This window comes from Lepus europaeus, chromosome 4 (genome assembly GCF_033115175.1).
Source record: "Lepus europaeus isolate LE1 chromosome 4, mLepTim1.pri, whole genome shotgun sequence".
Lineage (NCBI taxonomy): Eukaryota > Metazoa > Chordata > Mammalia > Lagomorpha > Leporidae > Lepus > Lepus europaeus.
In genome coordinates, this window is record NC_084830.1 from 144,993,709 (window position 1) to 145,017,231 (window position 23,523).

Genomic DNA, 23,523 nt, shown 5'->3' on the forward strand with positions numbered 1-23,523 from the left:
TATCAGATCCAAGCACTTCCCAGCTGTATAGGAACCTCTTCCAGGTGTCTTAAAAATATGTTGAAGTAGTGTATACATACATTTAATAGGCTCTAAAACCAGAGAGAAACCCTACCTTACCTCACTGTAAATGAGTGACTTAGGCCAGAGAAGAAGGTCCCCATGCAGCCACTTTAGTTCTGTTTGATGATGATGGTGAGGAATACCTTTATTACAGTTCCACTGTAAGTTATAAAACAAGCCCCAGGTGCAAAGTTCAGGTATTTTTATTTCTGGCTGTATTTCCTTAGCCAAACACTCACCATTTCCTCAGTTAAGGTCCTGTTTCTGTTTACTTTTTAGAATACAGGAAATGCACAGACTGAAAGGAAGAGGAACCTGCCAGATGTAGAGTAGAAAATGCAGCAGCTGAAAATTCAGGGAACCCCAGAATCACTGGATGGTTCAAACCCTTTCTGTTAATGCTGCATACGCAGGATGCTGACTAGAGTTCTGCAGACACATCCCAGATCCTGTGTGGCCATGTGTATATTCACCTAAATTTGATTTCAAATATATAATTTTTAAGTTATTCATGTATTCTTAATTTGAGCGTTAATTTATAAAAACTGCCTTATTGCCATCCTAATAAAACTGCAGCTTATATTAAGTCATATAACTTTATTTGATCCCCTGTTATTTCAGTGGTGTTTGATCACTGGCTGTTCTTAGCCTTGTTTCAGAGCTTTATAATAAGAGAAAAGTTTCTGAATACGTAATGAAGTGAGGTCTTACTGTCTGGGAGTGCCAGCCATTTCTGAGCATTAAGTTTATCCAGTAAGCATGGGACACGGGTTGGGATCTAACACAGAATATTCTGGAGCAGCGCTCAGCTGTGTCATGAAGATTGTTTAAAAGCATTGAAGCGAATCTTTTAGCCTGATTTGCATGCTTATCATTTAGTAGTTTACATATAATTTAGCACTGAAACAGTAAAAATTTTACCAGAACATGTTTACCTTCTTATCCTTGGTTCTTACTAGCTTGGTTTCTAATTTTAGGGTGGAGATGGCCATTGTGAGGGGAAGAATTTGAAGAGGAACAGATTTTTTTTCTGGTAGTATCTTTTCTTTCGAATTCTCCTAAAAATACAAATTGACAACTCTTCCCTTTTTTATATACAGTAGAAATGCAACATCATCTCAGTGTTTTTGTTAGCGTGCTATTCAGCCTCTTTCCTCCAAGAGCTCTGTATGCTTTCACTGGGATTATAAAGCCGTCTCCTGCCTGCCTGCCTCTGTGCTTGCTCTGATTGTTAGGTGGTATTGCACCCCGGCCAATGACACACACTGTACTTCTGCGGATCCTCGCCCTCTGGTCGTCACACAGCCCTGGGTGAGTTATCTCCTGGACTGCTCAGGCTGTTCGTTATCATCACATGATGAAAAATATGTTCTGTTGGTCAGAGTAAAAGAAATTATAAGATACCTAAAAATGATAGAATATTCCAGTGAATTATTTTATCCTTTCAGTCACCAGCACTCTTCTAGAAGTTTCCTAGTTCCGTCTGACAGTGCGTTTTATGTGTGCAGACCTCGCGTGTTTCATAAAATAAATTATGTCCAACCCAGAAAGGGTGTACTACCTGCTACATACTGCCTTGTGTTGCGATAGCTGACTACCACAGATGGTGGTTCACACAGAACCGTTCTGGAGGCTGGGGCGTCCCGGAGCATGGCCCAGCTTCTGCTCAGCATCCATTGAGGGCCTTCCTGTCGGATCGCAGTGCCCTGGAGGGCATAATGTGAGAGACAGCACACTCCCTGCTTAGCTTGCTTCTTGTCTTACAGGACCCTCACCCACAAGACTTGTCTTGTCTTACCTCCCAAAGGCCCCCTGCAAATAGCATTAACATATGGATTTGTGGTTTATGTTTCTAACACAGGAGATTTTGAGGGATACATTTAAACCATAGCATAACCAAAATTCTCGATTTTCCTCTTCTTCAAAAATTAATAAATGAGCCGGCGCCGCGGCTCACTAAGTTAATCCTCCGCCTTGCAGCGCCGGCACACCAGGTTCTAGTCCCGGTCGGGGCGCCGGATTCTGTCCCGGTTGCCCCTCTTCCAGGCCAGCTCTCTGCTGTGGCCCGGGAGTGCAGTGGAGGATGGCCCAAGTGCTTGGGCCCTGCACCCCATGGGAGACCAGGAGAAGCACCTGGCTCCTGCCATCGGATCAGCGCGGTGTACCAGCCACAGCGCACCAGCCGCGGTGGCCATTGGAGAGTGAACCAACGGCAAAGGAAGACCTCTCTCTGTCTCTCTCTCTCACTGTCCACTCTGCCTGTCAAAAAAAAAAAAAAAATTAATAAATGGTCTTACCTGTTATTTAATCAGGATTCTACCTAGTTTTGTTTTATACTAAATAAACATAAAAAAGAAAATTTAATCTCTTTATTATAATTTTGTGATATTAATCTTAGAAAAAAATTGCTTAGAATTAATAACTGAGCTTGTTATGTATAATACACTTTTTTTAACTTAAGGATCTCTTTTTTTTTTAAATTTATTTATTTAAGAGGTAGAGTTATAGATAGAGAAATCTTCCACCCGCTGGTTTACTCCCCAGATGACCACAATGGTCGGAACTGTGCCGATCTGAAGCCAGGAGCCGTTGCCTGTTCAGTTTATATATTTGTTGATCCTTGCAGCAGTATAAAATATTTACAGAATTTTTGTCAGTTTGTTTAGAAATGCCTGTTCAAATTTTGACTGGAATTGTGGGAAATCTACGTGTCTATTTGAAGAGAATGAATTTCATAACAGTAATGAGTTTTCCAGTCTATGAACATGATATAAACTCTCCATTAATCTACATTTTCTTTAATTTCTCTCAGCAGTATTTTTAATTTTCAGTGTAGCATCTTACACATCATTTGTTAAATTTATTCCAGTGTGTTTTATTTTTGATTATATTAGAAATAGTATTGCTTTTAAATTTCATTTTCCAATTACTTGTTCGTACTTTATAAAGATACAGTTTGTTTTCCTGTGTTGATATTTTTCTCCTGAGACCTTGCTAAATTCACTTAATCTAGTAGATTCCTTCCCTCCCTCACTCCCACTTTTTTCTCTCCATTCCCTTTGTGTTTATTTTATTTTTAAATCATCCTTGGGATTTTCTGTATAGTTTATCTCTAACACAAAAACCTGAAATCCTGAATTTGACTTATACCCATCTGAGCAGTAAAAAGTAATCCCAATGGATTTATTATATCTGCTTAGTTTCTCTCAGTAACAATTGAACGAACCCTTGTAAACAGTGGGAAATCAGGGCCCAGGATGGTTTTGTAGTTCAAGAAATCAACAAACAGTTGGACTGCTGCTTCGACGTCTGCCCTTTTCTGTGTACACTCCCCGCTGAGCCCATCGAGACACATGGCTGAATACCCTGAAACCTCCAGCCTGGACTTGTCCACTCGGCCCCAGGCTCAGATTTCCATTTGTCCATTCGACAGCTCAAGTAAAGCATGGAAGAGGTAATTCCACCATAACTTGTCCTGATCTCTTCCCCGTTCCTGCCTGTTCCCTCAGTGTTTTATACTTCTAACCAAGGGCAAGTCCGTTCTTCCAGCTGCTTAGCATAAAAATCTTGGAATAATCAATAATCTGCTCCTTTCTTTCTGTCAGACCCTATGTCCTTTTGATAACGTTGAAATTAAACCTGGGCTGCTCCATGCTGGACAGGCAATTCAAGAGAGAAAAGTTCATACAAGGGAACAGATGTATGTATTCTGAAGGCCAGATTCCCGGGTGGTTGGGGGTCGGGGGAGCTGACATCTTCAGTCTCAAAAGTGCTTTTCCCAATTTACAAGTTAGCAGGAGGACTTAATGGAAAAGGAGGAATTGGTGGAGTTTAAGGAAGATTGTCAGGTAGGTTTACAGGGTCTGTGCTCATAGTCAATGTGACACCCTTAGGTGAAGCCTTCTTTGATAAGAAGCTTGACTGAAGGTAGTGATTGGAAGTTCCTTCCTCATCTGAGATTACACCCTGAAAAATTTTTTTGATTTTTTTTTTTTTAATTTACTTGAAAGGCAGAGTTACGGAGGAAGAGACAAAGATAGATCTTCCACCTGCTGGTTCACTCCCCAAATGGCTACAACTGCTGGGACTGGGCCAGGCCCAGAACTCTGTCCAAGTTTCCATGTGGCTGAGGGACCCAAGTAATTGGGCTGTCCTCCAGCGCCTCTCCAGGCACACCAGCAGGGAGCTGGATCAGAAGCAGAACAGCAGGACTTTGGCCACTGCTCATATGGGATGCTGGCATTGCAGGTGGAGGCCCAACCCATTGCCACAACACTGGCCCCAGTCCCTGAAATTCTTTGGCCAGCATTTGTAGAACAAACGTTCTGATCAGTCACATGATTAGCATAAACTCTTGTTAATTTGTAGATGCAAAAGTATAGATAGTCACGAGTTAGAATGTAAAACGGGAAAGGGGGATGTATACAGTGGCTCTTCGAGCTCAGTCTTCTGAGTATTTTCAGGATCTAACCGCTTCTTACCCCTCCACTGCTGTTCACGACATCTCCTTGCCTGACTGGTCTCCTGCCTTCCACGTCTGTTCCACTTCATTGGCTCTTAATAAAATTTATATCAGGTAATGTCATGGTTCTGCTCAACCCCTCCCCTCAGAATAAATCCACAAGACCCTCTGCGGTTTGCCTCTGCCCCGTCTTCGACCCCCTTTGCTGTTTCTTTCCCCACTGCTCATTCTTTTCAGCCTCTCTGCCTCCCTTGCAGTTTCTAGAGCACAACATCTGTGCTCCTGCCTCAGGACCTTTGCGCTTACTGTTTCCTCTGCCTAGAAATCTCTTTCCCTAGTTGTCTGCATGATCCCTCCTTCACCTCATTCCAGTTGCTGGACACAACTTTACTCGTCTTTATATACATAAAGGCTCCCATCCACTTAACTGCAAATTGTGACTCTCCCCATTCCTACTACTTTCTTGTTTTATTTTTTTGCATAGCATTTCCCTTTTTTTTTTACAAATATGTTGATTTTTTTTTAAATGTATGTATTTATTTGAAAGGCAGAGTTACAGAGAGGAAGAGAGAGACAGACAGACAGACAGACAGGTAGGTCTTCCATCTACTGGTTCACTCCCCAAATGGCCACAATGGCTGGAGCTGGGCCAATCCAAAGCCACAAGCCTGAAGCTTCTTCTAGGCCTCCCATGTCAGTGCAGGGGCCTACACACTTGGGCTATCTTCTGCTGCTTTCCCAGGCTGTAGAAGAGAGCTGGATTGGAAGTGGAGCAGCTGGGACTCGAAACAGCGCCCATATGGATGCTAGCACCGCAGGCTGAGGGTTTACCCACTATGCCACAGTGCTGGCCCTAGCATTTCCTTTCTGAAAAGCTGTATATGTTACTTATTTATCCTCTTTTTTTTTTGTTTTTCCCCTACTAAAGTATGACCCTCTGAGGGTAGGGATGTAGTGTTCTGTTCACTGTTGTTTTCTCCATGCTTAGAACAGTGCCTAGCATGTATTGACGCTGAAGTACAATTGCTTTGTGAATGAATGAACACAGAGATTGATTTATTAAACAGTAAGTCACTTGAGAAAGAAAATAATGAGGCCGGCGCCGTGGCTCACTAGGCTAATCCTCCGCCTTGCGGCGCCGGCATACCGGGTTCTAGTCCCGGTCGGGGCACCGGATTCTGTCCCGGTTGCCCCTCTTCCAGGCCAGCTCTCTGCTATGGCCCGGGAGTGCAGTGGAGGGTGGCCCAAGTGCTTGGGCCCTGCACCCCATGGGAGACCAGGAGAAGCACCCGGCTCCTGCCTTCGGATCAGCGCGGTGCGCCGGCCGCAGCGCGCCAACCGCGGCAGCCATTGGAGGGTGAACCAATGGCAAAAGGAAGACCTTTCTCTCTGTCTCTCTCTCTCTCTTACTGTCCACTCTGCCTGTCAAAAAAATAAAAAATTAAAATTAAAAAATTAAAAAAAAATAATGAAATGTGGGATGGCTTCATTGGTGAAGTGGAACATGTTCTATGTAGCATGCTGGCATTAGTTTCACTTTCTGGAGAGCAGTATATAGACCACAGGTACCCAGTGGCTTTTACCCTTACCCAGGAGAGTGAGGATTTGAATTTCAGCCCCGTGTCCTCCAGAGGGAGCCCAAGGCCCGGTATTTTCAGGACCTGGAGCCAGCTTCTGCCCTGGACTAGCAGAGGACCAGCCTTTTGATGCCCCGTGGGACTGCAGTGATGCATGAAGACTAGCACCAGTACTGACGCCCAGAGCTCGTGCTCCAGTACAAACGCAAGTGAGGAATTCAGTGTCTTTAGATGGGTGACAATTCAGATCACACCACAGCATATCTACACCTTTCAGACAGCGTCCACCCTAGGAGTCTCCCTGAGCAATTTCCTGTGGCTGCTAATTGTGAGCTGGAGCAGAATTATGATGTTAAAGGCATCAAGTACCCCATACAGAGTAATACTGCCACTAAGACTCTTCTGTGAATTGTTGTCCCGTTTAGAAAACCATTCCTTTCTCTTTATCCTCTAAAGAGGACATTTTGTAGTTTCAAAGTATTTGTTAAAGCTATACCTATAAAAAATTCCTGGGATTTCTTTCTTTTTAATAGTTGCTTATTGAATGAACATCCTATCTTTATTAAAAGCCATTTTGAGTGCTGAGTTAAAGGCAGAGGCTTGAGTGGTTAGTGCCCTTACCACTTCTTCGCTGCAGACAGTGTGTGTGGTGTTCTGTTACTACAGTTTTTTTTTTGTTTGTTTGTTTGTTTGCTTGTTTGACAGGTAGAGTTATAGACAGAGAGAGAGAGAGAGACAGAGACAGAGAAAGGTCTTCCTTCCACTGGTTCACTCCCCAAATGGCCGCTACGGCCGGCGCTGCGCTGAACTGAAGCCAGGAGCCAGGTGTTTCCTTATGGTCTCCGATGCAGGTGCAGGGCCCAAGCACCTGGGCCATCCTCCACTGCCCTCCTGGGCCACAGCAGAGAGCTGGACTGGAAGAGGAGCAACCGGGACTAGAACCCAGCATCCATGTGGGATGCCGGCATCGGAGGTGGAGGATTAACCAAGTGAGCCATGGTGCCAGCCCCTGTTACTACAGTTTTCCCAGCTGGCAATGGGGACAAGAATAGCTTGTCTCATTGGTGACTGTGAAGACTCTTAGAGGTCACGGGGGGTTTGTCCTGATGAAATTTGTTGTTTGCAACAAATTAAAAAAAAAAATGTGTTTGAGAAGAGTTACAGAGAGAGAGGGAGAGAGTGAGGGGGGAGAGAGAAAGAGAATTTTCTTTTGGCCTCATTTGCTCCTCAAATGGCCAGATTGGCTGGGGCTGAGCCAGGCCGAAGCCAGGAGCCTGGACCTTCTTCTGGGTCTCCCATGTGGGTGTAGGGGCCCAACCACTTGGGCCACCCTATGCTGCTTTCCCAGGTGCATTAGCAGGGATCTGGATCAGAAGCAGAGCAACTGGACTCAAGTGCCTATATGGGATGCCGATATCGCAGGCGGAGGCTTAAACCACTGCATCACGTGCCAGGACTGATACTAAGAATTCTTTTCCTTTTTAAAGCATCCTGGGGCCTGCGCTGTGGCACAGCGGGTTAAAGCTCTGGCCTGAAGCGCCGGCATCCCATATGGGCGCCGGTTCTAGTGCCGGCTGCTCCTCTTCTGATCCAGCTCTCTGCTATGGCCTGGGAAAGCAGTAGAGGATGGCCCAAGTCCTTGGGCCCCTGCACCCACATGGGAGACCTGGAAGAAGCTCCTGGCTCCTGGCTTCAGATCGGTGCAGCTCTGGCCGTTGTGGCCATCTGGGGAGTGAACCAGCGGATGGAAGTCCTATCTCTCTGTCTCTACCTCTCTCTGTAACTCTTTCACATAAATAAAATAAATCTTAAAAAAAAAAAACTTGTCATTTTTTTTTTGATCACGTCATGTGTTCTTCCCATCTCAGAATACTTCTCTCCTCTACTGATGATTTATCTTGCCTTCTGTTTCCTTATTAGCATTCTCTGAAACTCGGATTTTTTTTAAAAAATTTATTTGAAAAGCAAAGTGACAGAGAGAGAGACAGAAAGATCTTCCATCTTCTGGTTCACTCCCCAAATGCCTGCAACAGCCTGGACTGGGCCAGGCTGAAGCCAGAAGCCAGGAACTCCTTCCATGTCTTCAAGTGGGTAGTAGACACCCCAGTGTCACTGTCCACTGTTAGGTCGGATCACAAGTGGAGCAGAGCAGCAGGGATTCAAACTGCACTGCAGTATGGGACGCCAGTGTCTCAAGCAGCAGTTTAACCTGCTGCCCCCCAGTGCTGCCCTCTCAAGTTCAGGTCCAGGGCCTTCCACCCTTCCTGCTTTCTTTGAGAGAGGTGTGCTGCTCATATAGCTTGACTGCCACCTTTGAAGGGCTTCGAGGCTATTACTCCAGGTTTACAGACCTGGCACTGGCATTTATCTGAGCCCTCAGCCTTCATGTCTGTTAAGCATTTCTGTTTTATCATTTTGTGCTTCTAGTTACGTGCCATGTATAAAGTGGATTAATTTCTCCTCAAGCCATCTTTCCCTCCTAACTTTTGTTTATATTTCATTTTAAAATAATGTGTACTGGGGCTGGTGCTATGGCGTAGTGGATAAAACTGCCGCCTGCAGTGCTGGCATCTCATATGGGTGCCAGTTCGAGTCCCAGCCACTCCACTTTCCATCTAGCTCTCAGCTGTTGCCTGGGAAAACCTCTCTCTCTCTCTCTCTCTCCCTCCCCCCCCCTCCCTCTCCCTCTCCCCCTCTCCTTCTCTCTCTGTGACTCTGACTTTCAAATAAATAAATAAATATTTAAAAAATAAAATAGTAAAATAATATGTACTTTTTTTTTTGGTATGGTGGCCAAATAGTTTACATCAAGTTTTAATCTTTTTTTTAAACTTTTATTTAATGAATATAAATTTCCAAAGTACAGCTTATGGATTACAATGGCTTCCCCCCCCCATTACTTCCCTCCCACCTGCAACCCTCCCCTTTCCCACTCCCTCTCCCCTTCCATTCACATCAAGATTCATTTTCAATTCTCTTTATATACACAAGATCAGTTTAGTATATATTAAGTAACGATTTCAACAGTTTGTACCCACATAGCAACACACAGTGAAAAATACTGTTGGAGTACTAGTTGTAGCATTAAATCACAATGTACAGCATATTAAGGACAGAGATCCTACATGATATTTTTAAAAAATTGTTTAATTTTCTATGCAATGTCCAATTTAAAACCAAGTGGTTTTTTTTTTTTCATTTTCAATTATCTTTATATACCGAAGATCGATTCAGTATATACTAAGAAAAGATTTCATCAGTTTGCACCCACAGCCCTTAAGGCATTCGGATCTAGCTCAAGAGCCCATGAGAGTATTTTAGGCATGGAAAGCCAAGGCACTCTGGGGAAAAAAAAAAAAAAAAGACCTAAATGAAAGATCTCTATGAGTGAGATCCCAGTGGAAAGAACGGGGCCATCAAAGAAGGAGGTACCTTTCTCTGAAGGGAGGAGAGAACTTCCACTTTATCTATGACCCTGTCGGAATAAGATCGAAGTCGGCAAACTCAAAAGGCTTCCATATGTACTTATTTTTTTATCTACTTGAGAAGCAGAATCACACACATACACACACACACACACAGGGTGGAGGATGTAGAGGGAGGATTTCCATCCACTGGTTTTCTGCTCAAATGTGTGTTTAGCAAAGAGGATAGAAAAAACTCTACTCCTCAAGAAGAGATTGTAGGGTTCTTTGCCTTTATTATCTTAGGCTCAGGATGGAAAAAAGAAAAATCCCAGCAGCCTTTCTCCCTGAAAATGCATAACCATCCTTCATGCAGGTTTGGTGTCAGAGTTCACATGTGTGCTCTAAAATGTGCCTCAAGATTAAAATGTACTTTAAAGTGCTGCTGTGTGGGTAATGAAACCGATGACTGGCAGAAGCAAGCTCAAACCTTAACTGGAAAAATGCACTTTGAACTAGAGTGAAAGCATTCCACAGTTCAGAGTCAGTGAGGTGCCATAGCAGGTTAGGCTGCTGCCCACAACACCAGCATCCCATATGAGCGCTGGTTTGAGTACTGGCTGCTGCACTTCCAATTCAGCTGCCTGCTAATGTGCCCGAGAAAGCAGCAGAAGATGACCAAGTACTTGTGCCCCTGTCACCCATGTGGAAGATCCAGATGGAGTTCTAGGCTCTGGGCTTCAGCCTGGCCCAGCCCCAGCTGTCGTGACCATTTGGGGAGTGAACTACCAGGTGGCTGATCAATCTCTCTCCCTCTACCTTCTCCTCTCCCTTCTCCTCCTCTTCTTCCTCCTCCTCCTCCTCTTCCCCCCCTCCTCCCTATCCTCCTGCTCTTCTTGTGTTAGAGTTCCTGTGAGCATGAACTCATTACTAAAAATCAGTAAGATGTAAGAGGAAGTATCATCTACATCATATGAAAAAGTAGCCTTAAGGAGGCCGTTCTTTTCATCTCTGTGTTCTAGCAGTTAGAGTATGCACATGAGGCTTGGAGCGCAAGTGGTTGTTTTAGGCCGTAAAGTACACTAAGCATAAAGGATCATCAAGGTAGAGACTGGGTTCTTTTTTTTTTTTTTTAAAGATTTATTTATTTATTTTAAATAATTAGAGGAGAGGCAGAGAGAGAGAGGGAGAGGTCTTCCATCCGAAGGTTCACTCCCCAATTGGCCACAACGGCTGGAGTTGTGCCGATCCGAAGCCAGGAATCAGGAGCTTCTTCCGGGTCTCCCACATGGGTGCAGGGTCCCAAGGACTTGCACCATCCTCTACTGCTTTCCCAGGCCATAGCAGAGAGCTGGATCAGAAGTGGAGCAGGCGAGTCTTGAACTGGCACCCATATGGAATGCCGGCGCTTCAGCCAGGGAGTTAACCTGCTGCTCCACAGCGCCAGCCCGAGACTGGGTTCTTGATTGTCACTGCTGCACCAGTGCTGAACTAATCCACTTTTTACTTTGTTTATAGGAGATAAACATTCACATTTTATTAATTTTCATTAATTTCCAAAAGAAGGGAAGAAATTAGAAAGGAATATAAAAAGTGACACGTAATACAAATTAACATGGCAGATAACTGCTCTAGTTTAGAAGCAGTTTGTGCCGCACAGGCCCGTGTGTTGGGAGGATGGCCCTCCATTTGACATACTGAGAGGTCCTTAGGGCAGTTGCAGATGTGCACTCTAAGGGATTAAGGTGTTTCTCGTGTGACCCTGGTGAGTTCTGTCATGAGAGTGGAATCATAGAAGCGGGAGCCCGGCCCCACCCAGCCTCTGTCTTCCTGTTTGCGATGTGATCCTCTGCCCCCACATGTGCTCCTGTTGTTGCTCTCTGCCCTTCCGTGTGTGCTCAAGAGGGCCCTCTCCACAGCTGAGCCTGCCCTCAGAGTGGTGAGCTAAACAACCCCTTTTCTTCTTAAGTTGCCTGCCTCAGGTATTTTGTTATGTTAATGAAAGCTGGCTGATACAGTAACCTTAAACGTAGAAATGACCTAAAGTCCAGTTAAAAATGTAAGTATTTTGGGGGCCGGCACAGTGACACAGCAGGTTAAGCCATGTCAGAGTGCCACTTCCAGTCCTTGCTGTTCTGCTCCCTGTTCACCTCCCTGCTGATGTGCCTGGGAAGGCAGCAGAAGATGGGGATTCCTGCTACCCCTGTGGGAGACCTGGATGGAATTCCAGGCTTCTGGCCTGCGTCATTGCATTTATTTGGGAAGTGAACCTGAGGATAGAAGATCTCTTTCTGTCTCTCCTCTCTAACTCTGCCTTTCAAATAAATAAATCTTAAATTTATATGTGTGTGTGTGTATTGTTGAAATCATAAAGACTGTAAATTCAGCTGCTCCTGTTATTCATAAAACATTAGGACACAGAAGTGGTGAAACTATGTTGGAAAAGATGTATTAAGTACATACTGAGGGAAAAAAAAAAAGTTGGTGTGGCTAAAATAATATCAGGACCAACAAACAATAAGGCAAAAAGCTTACTATCCACGAGGTGGGTATGGTGGCATGGCATACTAAGCCACGGCTTTGAATGCCTGCATCGCTTACGAAAATGCTGATTCAAGTCCTGGCTCCTCTGCTTCCCATCCAGCTTTCTGCTAGTACAAGCTAAGATGTTTCTGCATCTAAAAACAGGCTTTCAAAATACAAACAATGTAAATTTAGTGAACCCAAGGAGAAGTCTATATCATAATGTGAGAATCCTTAACATCTCTTAGAATAACTGACAAATCAAGCAGACAATGTGGATTTAGATTTTAATAACACAGTGTTTAAGTGTAATTTAATAGATATATTATACATAATGATGAAAAATAACTCATATGTAAGACATTTTTTAGGGTCCGGCGCCGTGGCACAGTAGGTTAATCCTCCGCATGCGGCGCCAGCATCCCATATGGGTTCCGGTTCTAGTCCCAGTTGCTCCTCTTCCAATCCAGCTCTCTGCTGTGGCCTGGGAAAGCAGTAGAAGATGGCCCAAGTCCTTGGGCCCCTATACCCACATGGAAAACCGGGAAGAAGCACCTGGCTCATGGCTTAGGATTGGCACAGCTCTGGCTGTTGTGGGCATTTGGGGAGTGAACCAATGGACGGAAGACCTTTTTCTGTGCCTCTCCCTCTCAAATAAATAAAATCTTTAAAAAGAAGAAATTTTTCGAATTTTTATTTTTCATTGAGAGGCTGAGAGAGCATGCCCGCTAGGTCTCATCTGCTGATCTATTTCCCAAATGTCTGTAATAGCTGAACCTGGATAAGGACAAAGCTTGGGACAAGGAACTCAATCCAGGTTCCCTAAGTGGGGCACAGGGGTCCAACCACGCACTGAGCTGCACCTGCTGTCTCCCAGGCGCTCATTATCAGGAAGCTGGAATTGGGAGCAGAATTGGGACTCAAACCCAGGTACTCCAGTATGGACTGTGGGCGTCCCAATACATTGCCTGAACCAGTTGGCCAAATGCCTGCCCCTGAAATTTTAAAATATGTTTTCTGAATGTGTCAAAGAGAGAAAAATAGAAAATACATAGAAAAGAACAGTAATAAAAATAGAATCTCAAAACTTATAGACTAGGAATCATATCCTCTGAATAGGTCCTATATACTGTGCATTAAAATCAAACGTCCACTCAGAACGACTAAAGCTGTGTAGAGTACAAGAAGTTTATGCTTAACGGCAAAGAGCTGCTGGTGTAACGATGATTTGAGAAGACAGCCCCTCAGTTGAGCTGATGATTTGTCTACTGTGACTGTCCCTAGGGAGTATACTGTTTGTTTTATTTTTTCTGAAGATTAATTTATTTATTTGAAAGGCACAGTTACAGAGAGAAAGGTAGAGACAGAGATTGATTGATCTTCCACCTGCTGCCCCAAATGGCCACAATGCCTAGAGCTGGGCAGGCTAAAGCCAGGAGCGAGGAACTTCTTCCTGGTCTCTCATGTAGGTGGTAGGGCCCAGGCACTGGGCCATCTTCCACTGCTTTCCCCAGCACATTAGTAGGGAGCTGGGTCGGAAGTGGAGCAGCCGGCACTGTACTGGTGCCCATTTGGGATGCTGGCACTACAATCGGCAGCTTTACCCACTGTCCCACAGCACTGGCCCCTGTGTGCTGTTTGTGGAAGCAAGGCAGAAACAGGATTCCAACTTGGGTCTGAAAGAGGGCTGTTGCCGGGGTTCAAAGAGACTAATAGAGCTTGTTAATAGTTCCCTGCAGGGGCCAGCGCCGTGGCGCACTAGGTTAATCCTCCGCCTGCGGCACCGGCATGCCATGTGGGTGCCGGTTCTAGTCCTAGTTGCTTGTCTACCGGTCCAGCTCTCTGCTGTGGTTCGGGAGGGCAGTGGAGGATGGCCCAAGTGCTTGGGCTCCTGCACCTGCATGGGAGACCAGGGAGGAAGCTCCTGGCTCCTGGTTCCTGGCTCCTGGCTTCAGATAGGTGCAGCACCGGCCATAGCGGCCATTTGGGGAGTGAACCAATGGAGGGAAGACCTTTCTCCCTGTCTCTCTCTCTCTCCGTAACTCTGCCTGTCAAATAAATAAATAAAATCTTAAAAAAAAAAAAAATAGTCCCCTGCAGCTGGAATTACAACATCGGGGACATCAAATCTCTCAACGCACATTCTCCCCGTGAAGGTACAGTGGAGAGGCTGGTATTGTGGCACAGCGAGTTCAGCCACTGCTTGCCACGCTGGCATTGAGTGGCATTGAGTGCTGATTCAAATCCCAGCTACTCTGCCTCTGAGCCAGCTTCCTGCTCCTGAGGCTCGGAGGCTGCACACGATGCCCCCACTAGCAGCATGAGACACCTGCATGCAGTTCCTGGCTCCTGGCTTTGGTGCAGCGCAGCCCAACAGTTAAGGAAATGAACCAGCAGATAGAGACTCTCTCTGTCTCTCTCTCTCTCTCTCTCTCTCTCTCTGTCTCTCTCTCTCTCTCTCTCTCTCTCTCGTGCTGCCTTTGAAATTAAAAAAAAAAAAAATGGGTGGAGTGGATCTAAGTGTAATTGGATTCCGATAAGTAGAGAAGAGACAAAATAAGGAAGATGCAGTATGTGAAGAGGTAATGTCCAACAGTATTCCCAAGTTGCTGAAATAGAAAAGCTCATATGTTAAAGAAGCTCTGTGAACCCCAAGCAAAAAAATGCAAAAAAGACCCCACCTAAGCACACAGTAAAACTACTGAAAACATGTATCTCAAAAGCAAGAAGAAAAAAAGAAATGTTTCCTTCAACGGAGCTAATCTCAACAAAAATGATGACAGACAGAAGGCACTGGAATGTGGTCTTGGAAACACTAAGAAAATAGCTGCCTACGCAGAGCTCTGCCCAGTGAGAGGACACTGCCCAGCAAGGTAAGACAAGGCTTCTTTCTGTGCAGACAGTAACAGAGAGGACCTCCTGCCTGCAGACCTGCCCTAAGAAAAAAGAAGGGAGTGGCTTAGGCAGAAACCAAATAGTCCCAGATGAAAACGGAAAGTTTGGGAAGGAATGAAAACCAACAAAAGGGAGAAGTGTGTGGGCAAATATAAATGAATACTGACTGTAAAAACCAGTCATAGTGATATGGAGGTTTAAATATATGTGGAACTGAATAAATGTGTGCCCACAACAATAAAACCAGAACCCGGAGGGGGCAAACTATTGAATTGTTCTCAGGTTTAGTAGTAAGAGGAGAAATCTGTATTAAACTTAAATTCCAACTATATTAGTAATTACATTAAAACAAATAAATACTGCAACTAAAATACTGTTATCAGATTGATTTAGAGGTCATCATATAATGCTTACCAAAAAGTCTTCAGTGTAAGACTTTGAAATGTTGAAAATCAAAGATGGAAGAAAGTATTGTATGCCAACACTAACCAAGAGAAAGTGGGTATAGCTACATTATTACCAGGTAGTAGATCTTAAAGCAAGAAGCAGATAAGCGGGGTATTTTATAATTTAAAATAGAGGGGCAGGCGCTGTAGTGCAGCAGGTTAATGCCCTGGCCTGAAGCGCCGGCATCCCATATGGGCGCCGGTTCTAGTCCCAGCTGCTCTGCTTCTGATCCAGCTCTCTGCTATGGCCTGGGAAAGCAGTAGAAGATGGCCCAAGTCATTGGGCCCCTGCACCCATGTGGGAGACCCTGAAGAAGCTCCTGGCTTCTGGCTTCGGATCGGTGCAGCGCCAGCCGTTGCGGCCACCTAGGGAGTGAACTAGCGGTTGGAAGACCTCTCTCTCTGTCTCTACCTCTCTTTGTAACTCTGCCTGTCAAATAAATAAAATAAATCTTAAAAAAAAAAATAGAGGTCAGTTCATAAGAAGATAGAACCATTCTAAATATGTATACATTGAATAATTTCAAAATATAGAATGCAAAAATTGACCAGCTAAAGAGAATATAGACAAATGTACAACAATAATATTGATTTAATACATTCCTTTCTTTTTTTTTTTAAAGATTTATTTTATTTATTTGAAAGAGTTACAGAGAGAGGTAGAATCAGGTAGTGAGAGGTCTTCCATCCATTGGTTCACTCCCGCAATGGCTACAACGGTCGGAGCTGAGCTGATCTGGAGCCAGGAGCCAGGAGCTTCTTCCGAGTCACCCACATGGGTGCAGGAGCCCAAGTACTTGGGCCATCTTCTGCTGCTTTCCCAGGTACATTAGCAGAGAGCTGGATCAGAAGTGGAGCAACCAGAACTTGAAGCAGTGCCCATATGGAATGCTGGCGTTTCGGACCAGGGCTTTAACCGGGTGTGCCACAGCGCCAGCCTCAACACAGGCATCTTGACCTATGTTAGTCACCAAGCCAAATGCCTACCTCCTAACATCCCTTTTGATGAATTCACTATGTACACTATAAGGCTGGCTTCCGATCAGCGTAGCTCTGGCCGTTGCTACACCGTTGGAGTGAACCAGTGGATGGAGACCTTTCTCTCTGTCTCTCTGTGTAACTCTGTCTTTCAAATAAATAAAATAAATCTTAAAAAAAAAAAAATGCCCATGTCACGCATCAGAGTGCTTGGCTTTAATGCCTGTTTCCACCTCTGACTCCAACTTCCTGTTAATGCAGACTCTCAGTCTTGGTGGTATTTGCTCAAGTGATTCGGTTCCTGCACACACCTGGGAAACCTTGGTTGTGCTCCGCCTCTTGCTCTTGTGTTTGGCCTGGCCTGGTTCTGGTGTTGCTGCTGTCTGGAGAGGGAGCCAGAGGAGGAGGGCATGCTTTGTCTCTCCGTCCGCGTCTCCCTCCCTCTCCCTCTCGCTTTCTCTCTCTCTGCCTTTCAAACAAATGAAATTTTTTTCTTTAAATTAACTAAAGCTTTCAAAGAATTGGAAACATTCAAAATGTACTAACTGACCAAGTTGGCATTCAGCCACAAATCAATAATTAAAAACTAACTAGGAAATGGAAATTAAGCAGTACAATTTTTAGTGATCCACAGATCAAAAAAGAGATCGTGCAAAATAGAGAATATTTAAACTGAATAATAATGAAAAAGTGGCATATCAAAATTTCTGGAATTCAGCTAAAACAGTGCTTGGAGGGAAATATATAGCTTTATATATACTAGAGAAGAAGAAAGGTTGATACCGATGATTTAAGTTCTTAGCTCAAGGTGCTAATAAAAGAACAGCCAGTTACACAGTCGGTTAAGCTGCCACTTGCAATGCCAGTATCACATCTGAGCACTAGTTTAAGTCCTGGCTGCTCCACTTGTAATCCAGCTCCCTGCTCAGGAGCCTGGGAAAGCAGCAGAAGATGACCTGAGTGCTTGGGCCACTGCGATGACCCGGGAGACCTGGATGGAGTTCCGGACTTCTGACTTTGGCCTGACCCAGCCTGGGGCCATCATGGCCATTTTGAGGGGTGAACTAGCAGATGGAAGGTATCTCTCTCTCCCTGTCTCTTTGGAACTTTACCTTTCATACAAATAAATGAATCTTAAAAAATATATAGAACAGCCAATTAAATTCAGAGAAAATAGAGTGAAGAATATAAGATAAAAGTAAAACTAATGGCATTAAAAGCACGGTATGCCAGAGAAGTCCTGAGGACTCTGTTGCCATTTCTAGCCACCTCAGCCTCCCGAGACTGCTGCTCCTGCTCTGTCAACTCAGCACACCTGACAGGGCCCCCCAGGGTCGCTCCCTCCTTGTGCTGAGGTCCAGACACTGGATCCTGTGCGCACCTTGTTCACGTTCATTCGCAGGGATTATGGTCCTAGACTGGCTGTTGCCTGGTGTCTAAGCCATCTGTTTCAGACGTTTTGTCTGATAGCCTAGTTTGTTTTTTTTTTTTTTTTTCAAAGAAAGATTAGAGATTATGCCAGTTGATTGATCATGAACAAAAGTAAAGCTCCTGCCTCCCCTTCTTACTTACGTGGATACTGGTCGGCAGCAGTAACAGCCCAAGTAATTGGGTTCCTGCGCCCATGTGGGAGACCTAGATTGAGTCTCGGCTCCCATCTTCTGCCCAGAGCCCAGCGCTGGCTGTTGCAGGCATTTAGGGAATGAACCACCAGATAACCACTAGCTCAGCTGCTCGCTCGCTCGCTCTCAAATAAATGAATAAAAAATTACGAAAGAAAAAGAATGCCTAGTGAAAGGAGGTGCAAGACTTCTAACTGAAACTATAGTGGCAGAAACCAATACTGAGCCCCCGACATGTTCCCTGAGGAGACCAGCAAGCTCCTCAGTGGCACGTCAGTCCTGTCAGGCTGGGGTTGCATCCTCACAGGGATAGATGCTCTGCTGAGGAGACCAGCAAGCTCCTCAGTGGCACGTCAGTCCTGTCAGGCTGGGGTTGCATCCTCACAGGGATAGATGCTCTGCTGAGTGTGGCCTTGGCTTTGCTGCTAGCAGATTGCTACCTTGCCTGAGGCTTACAGAATAGCTCAGCGATACATGTGGACTCCCACATGCATGGCATCCAAGCACTGCCCGTGGAGGGAGTGTGGAGTGACCTCTCGGCCAGCCAGACTCACTGGTAGAGCGTCCTAGCTCAGCCAGCCTCACTGAACACTGGGGCAGCCTTGCACTCGGAGGAAATACTCTACACGCATGATGCGCCATTCCCAGGAATGCAGGATGTGCAGCAAACCAGAGACTCTTACCAAGTGCTGTGACCCCAGCAGGAAAAGTTTATGAGCCTGGGAGTCAGGCATAGACGCAGGAGTGGCTCCGCTTGTCATCACTTCCAGCGTAGGCATTTGTATCCTCGCTAGGGATTTTCTGCCTCCCATCTCTGTTGTCCTGGGCTTTGGAGGTCCTACTCTCCAAAAAGAGGCACACTCTGGCAGGAGGCCCATGAAGTACAAGATAGAGTTGCTACAGTGCTTTGAATTCCTTATGCCCAAAGGTTTGCAGGTGAACAGGAAGTCGCCATACTGGTGGTGGTAATTTGCCCTAGTCAGCAGGAGGTCGTAGGCTGGCTGTTCCATGCAGGGGACAGGGTGGCATATGTGTTGAACTCAGATTATCCATTTGGGTGCCTCCTGGCATCCCCTTGCACATCTGTGACATGAGTGGGCGTATGAAGCACCCACACGTAAAAGCAGGCCTCCTCCTCCTCCTCCCTCCTCCCTCCTCCCTGCTCCCTCCTTCCTTTTCCTTCTTCCTCCTTTTTTTTTTTTTTTTTTTTTTTTTTCAGATTTGAAAGAATTACTGAGAGAGAGGGAGAGACAATCTTCTATCTGCTGATTCACTCCCCAAATAGCTACAATGGCCAGGGCTGGGCCAGACCAAAGCCAGGAGCTCCCATATGGGTACAGGGGCCCAACCACTTGGGCCGTCTGCTGCTGCTTTTCCTGGTGTATTAGCAGGGAGCTGGATCAGAAGTAGAGCAGCCGGGACTCCAACCAGCACCCATGTGGGAGGCTGGTACTACATGCTGCAGCTTTACCCACTATGCCACTGCGCCGAGCCCACGCCTGCTCCTGAGCAATGCAGAATTCCTGTCATGGGAGATGTGGAATTCAGGATGCCCCACCTGCTTCCGCAAACTACCAACAAAGGCAGTGTGGTCCAATGTCTTCTCAGCCCCACTGCTGCCTCCCTCCTGCGGAAGGGTCAGACTTGCATTGCGGTCATTTGACTCTCCTAGCCTCTGCTGGCTCCCTTCTCAGTTTTTCTTAAAGCCTTTACTTTAATAAACCTCTTGCATGTCAAATCCCCTCGACATCTGCTTTTTGAGTACTCACATTGACAAGACATGCACAGGGTGAAATTTACAAGGTCAAAGAATATCTCCAGGGAACCAGAAGCCAGATCATTCTCCGAGATCCTGCTGGGCTAACACAAACTCAGGTTTCGCCAGCCACCATGGAGGAGCACTGTTGGACAGCAGAGCAATTGTTACAGGGCTTAGCAGAGTCTTACCCCGTACTGGGGCTAACTCTCCTTAGAGGGCAGGCCATTTTAGATCTGCTCTTAAAAAGCTTAGACACAGCCCTCTAATGGACCAGGCTGATCTGCAAATCACTCAGTTGCCTGTCAGAACAAGCTTTAACTTGCTCCGAGGAAATCTAAAAATATAAATCCTCAACAGTCTTGTAACAGACATAACGCCTGCCATCCAATAAAAATGACTAGACTTTTAAAACAGCCCAGAAAAAATTAAACTCAGTAGAAAGACACAAAGAAATTATTAAACTAAAAAGCAAGGACTTTAAAACAGCCTTAGAACAAGATTTTAAAGGACAATGTGAACTTAATTAGGAAAGAAATATAATAGGTTTTTGTTTTTTTGTTTTTTTTTTGACAGGCAGAGTGGACAGAGAGAGAGAGACAGAGAAAGGTCTTCCTTTTTGCCGTTGGTTCACCCTCCAATGGCCGCTGTGGCCAGCGTGCTGCGACCGGCGCACCGCACTGATCCGATGGCAGGAGCCAGGTGCTTCTCCTGGTCTCCCATGGGGTGCAGAGCCCAAGCACCTGGGCCATCCTCCACTGCACTCCCTGGCCACAGCAGAGAGCTGGCCTGGAAGAGGGGCAGCCGGGATAGAATCCGGTGCCCCGACCGGGACTAGAACCCGGTGTGCCGGCGCCGCAAGGCGGAGGATTAGCCTGTTGAGCCACGGCGCCGGCCCAGAAATATAATAGTTTAAAATATTGTAATGGAACTTCTAGAACTAGAAGATACAATATATGAAATAAAGTGAAAATTAGATTGAGTTCATGGATTAAATACTGTGGAAGAAAATATCAGTGTCTCTAAGACAGCCACAGAAGCTATCCAAACTGAATTCTAGACACAGATAAATAAAATGAAGCAGGGGGCCGGCGCTGTGGCTCACTTGGTTAATCCTCCGCCTGCGGCGCCGGCATCCCATATGGGCTCCGGGTTCCAGTCCTGGTTGGTTCTCTTCCAGTCCAGCTCTCTGCTGTGGCCCAGGAAGGTAGTAGAGGATGGCCCAAGTGCTTGGGCCCTTGCACCTGTGTGGGAGACCAGGAGGAGGTGCCTGGCTCCTGGCTTCGGATTGGCACAGCACCAGCTGTGGCGGCCATTTGGGGAGTGAACCAACGGAAGGAAGACCTTTCTCTCTGTCTCTCCCTCTCACTGTCTGTAACTCTACCTGTCAAATACGTAAAAATAATAATAATAATAAAAAGAAATAAAGCAAAACAGCTAATGTGGGACTACATTTATTAGTCTAACATACACATATTCCTAGAAATAGAGGACAGACAAGTAGGGGCAGAAAAATATTTGAAAAATAATTGCTGTTATATTTTTAAATGTGATGAAAACTCTCAGATTTAGGAATATCAATGAGTCCCAAGCAGGATAAAAAGACAAAGAAAATAAGGGCCAGCGCTATGGTGCAGCAGGTAAAAGCCTCCACCTGCAGTGCTGGCATCCCATCTGGGCGCTGGTTTGAGTCCTGGCTACTCCGCTTCCAATCCAGCTCTCTGCTATGGCCTGGGAAAGCAGTAGAAGATGGCCCAAGTCCTTGGGCCTCTGCACCCACGTGGCAGACCGGGAGGAAGCTCCTAGCTCCTGGCTCCTGGCTTCAGATCAGCACAGCCCCGCCGTTGTGGCCAATTGGGGAATGAACTAGCTGATGAAAGACCTCTCCCTCTCTCTCTCTGCCTCTCTGCCTCTCCTTCTCTCTGTGTGTAACTCTGATTTCCAAATAAATAAATAAATAAATATTTTAAAAAATAAAAATAACTACATTAAAAAAAAGAAAATTACACCAAGGCACATAACAGTCAAATTGCAAAAAACCAGCATATATTAAAACATTTTATTGTTATTTAGGTGAAAGGAGGCCAACAGTTGACTGCCATCGAAATGACAGTTTGACACAGATCGAAAGGCCGCAGGGGCCATGCAGGAAGCACCAGGGTTGGTAAAGAACCAGGGGCACCCAGGGGAAAACAAAGGCAGGAGCTTCCTCCCCAGGCTGTGCCAGGGCCTCTGTGAGGGGAAGTGCAGAGGGAGGGGCTGGAATTCTGTTTAATGGTCCACAGCCAGAACCTGTACTTAGCGTTTAGGAACTCCCCCTCTGTATTTCCCTCGGAGCCCTTTGTTGAAATCTGGGGCTTCCCATTTCTTGTGAGGTGGTTCTGATCCAGTCTCTCTGTGACAGCATCTTCCACAGTCATGACTTTTGCTTCTTGTTTTTGTTTTTCTTCTCTTGGAAACTTTCTGTGCTTCCCTGAATAGTTCCTCAGCTGATGTCTCATTCTACCCATCAATCTTTCGTGATACCAGGCCAGTTCTTACTTACAAAATTAGCTTTTCAAAGTCCTTGTCCCATTGGGTCCTCTGGATCCAGTCCAGAATATTTTCTCATTTGATCTCTAAGTCTCGTAGAAAAGCAGAGGGGGTTTCCTCTTTTTCCTGCTGACCTGGGAGCAGACTCCTTGATTCCTTTAGTTATCAGCTCTCCGAGAGCCTGTGTTTGTGCTCAGTCCCTGGGACCCTTGTTCTTCCGGGCCACATTTGAAGGGTTTTGTTCAGCACAGACCCCACCCAGGAGGATGCTCTTTTTCCCAGTGGTCCCAGCTGCCCTCCTAATCATCCCCTCCCTTACCCTGTGACCAAGGAGCTTCATTATAGACATCGTTTCAGTCCAAGTATAGAAACTGGGTCCTGGGAACTGGTCCAGTTGATAGCCAGTCCCACAGGATCCTCCAGAGCAGTTTTATTTCTCTTTTGAAATTTCTGACCTCAGTACTGGTAAGGGAAGCATTCACAACCCCAGTGTCCCTTGTCCTACAGAAACTTGATGCTTTTCTTTGTGGGGGGGGGATCGGAAAGCTTTCTAGGTCCTTTTTACTTTGTTCCAATTCCTTTCACAAATTAGGATAAGGATTTAAGGGGGCTGTTGACCTGAGTTTCTTGTGCTCCCTGGATCCTACTTCTGTGTCTTCTACTGCTGCCCCTTGGTTTTCTTGTCCTCCACCCTGAGGGACTTAGGGAGGGGACAGACATGATAAGGGGTCCCAAGTCTTGACATTCTCTTTTTGGGGGGCGCGGAGGGGTCGACTCCTTCATCCAGCAGACAGTGTGACCTGCTTCTTGTGAGGATGGGGTTTTGTCGTTCACATAGAAAATTGGAGTCCGGTACATTCAGTCTTCACTGGGGCCAGACTTGGGCCGAAAGACTGAGGGTTCACAGATTGGGGCTTTAGGCCAAATAAAACGCAATCCTTAATCTTTTTTTTTTCTTTCTTTCTTTTTTTTTTTTTTTTTTTTTTTTTGCTTTTCTTTGTTCCTGTTCTGAGAGGCATCCCCCTGGGACCCCAGGATTCTCCCCAGTGGGCTGTCTGGGGACTTGTCAGAGGGAGCCTCTTCGGCCCCCTTCCCTAGATTGGCCTAGAATTCTGATTTCCGGTTTTGAGCTGTCTGAGTTTCCCCTTGTGCTCAGTCTCCCGTAACAGAGCTGTCTTGTACACCACCCCGAGTTTTCCTGTGTGACCAACACCCCCAGTAGTGGAGGTTGCTTACACACCTGGCACTTGGGCCCCTGCCACCCA

General features: G+C 45.7%; 1 protein-coding gene across 14 annotated transcripts in view; it reads left to right on the top strand.

Moving 5' to 3' along the window:
* The window catches only part of CDKL3 (cyclin dependent kinase like 3), a 113,188-nt gene that overhangs the window by 50,220 nt on the left and 39,445 nt on the right, over positions 1-23,523 (top strand). For 3 of the 14 annotated variants that reach the window (XM_062189144.1, XM_062189145.1, XM_062189150.1), the window contains exon 13: positions 1,041-1,096. The exons of 8 other annotated variants lie outside the window; for them this stretch is intronic. In XM_062189144.1, the coding sequence (XP_062045128.1) occupies positions 1,041-1,096 (56 nt within the window). Of the gene's footprint in view, positions 1-342; positions 1,006-1,040; positions 1,097-23,523 lie in introns of those variants that run through there. 3 more of the 14 variants (XM_062189146.1, XM_062189149.1, XM_062189155.1) reach the window with 1 other exon arrangement.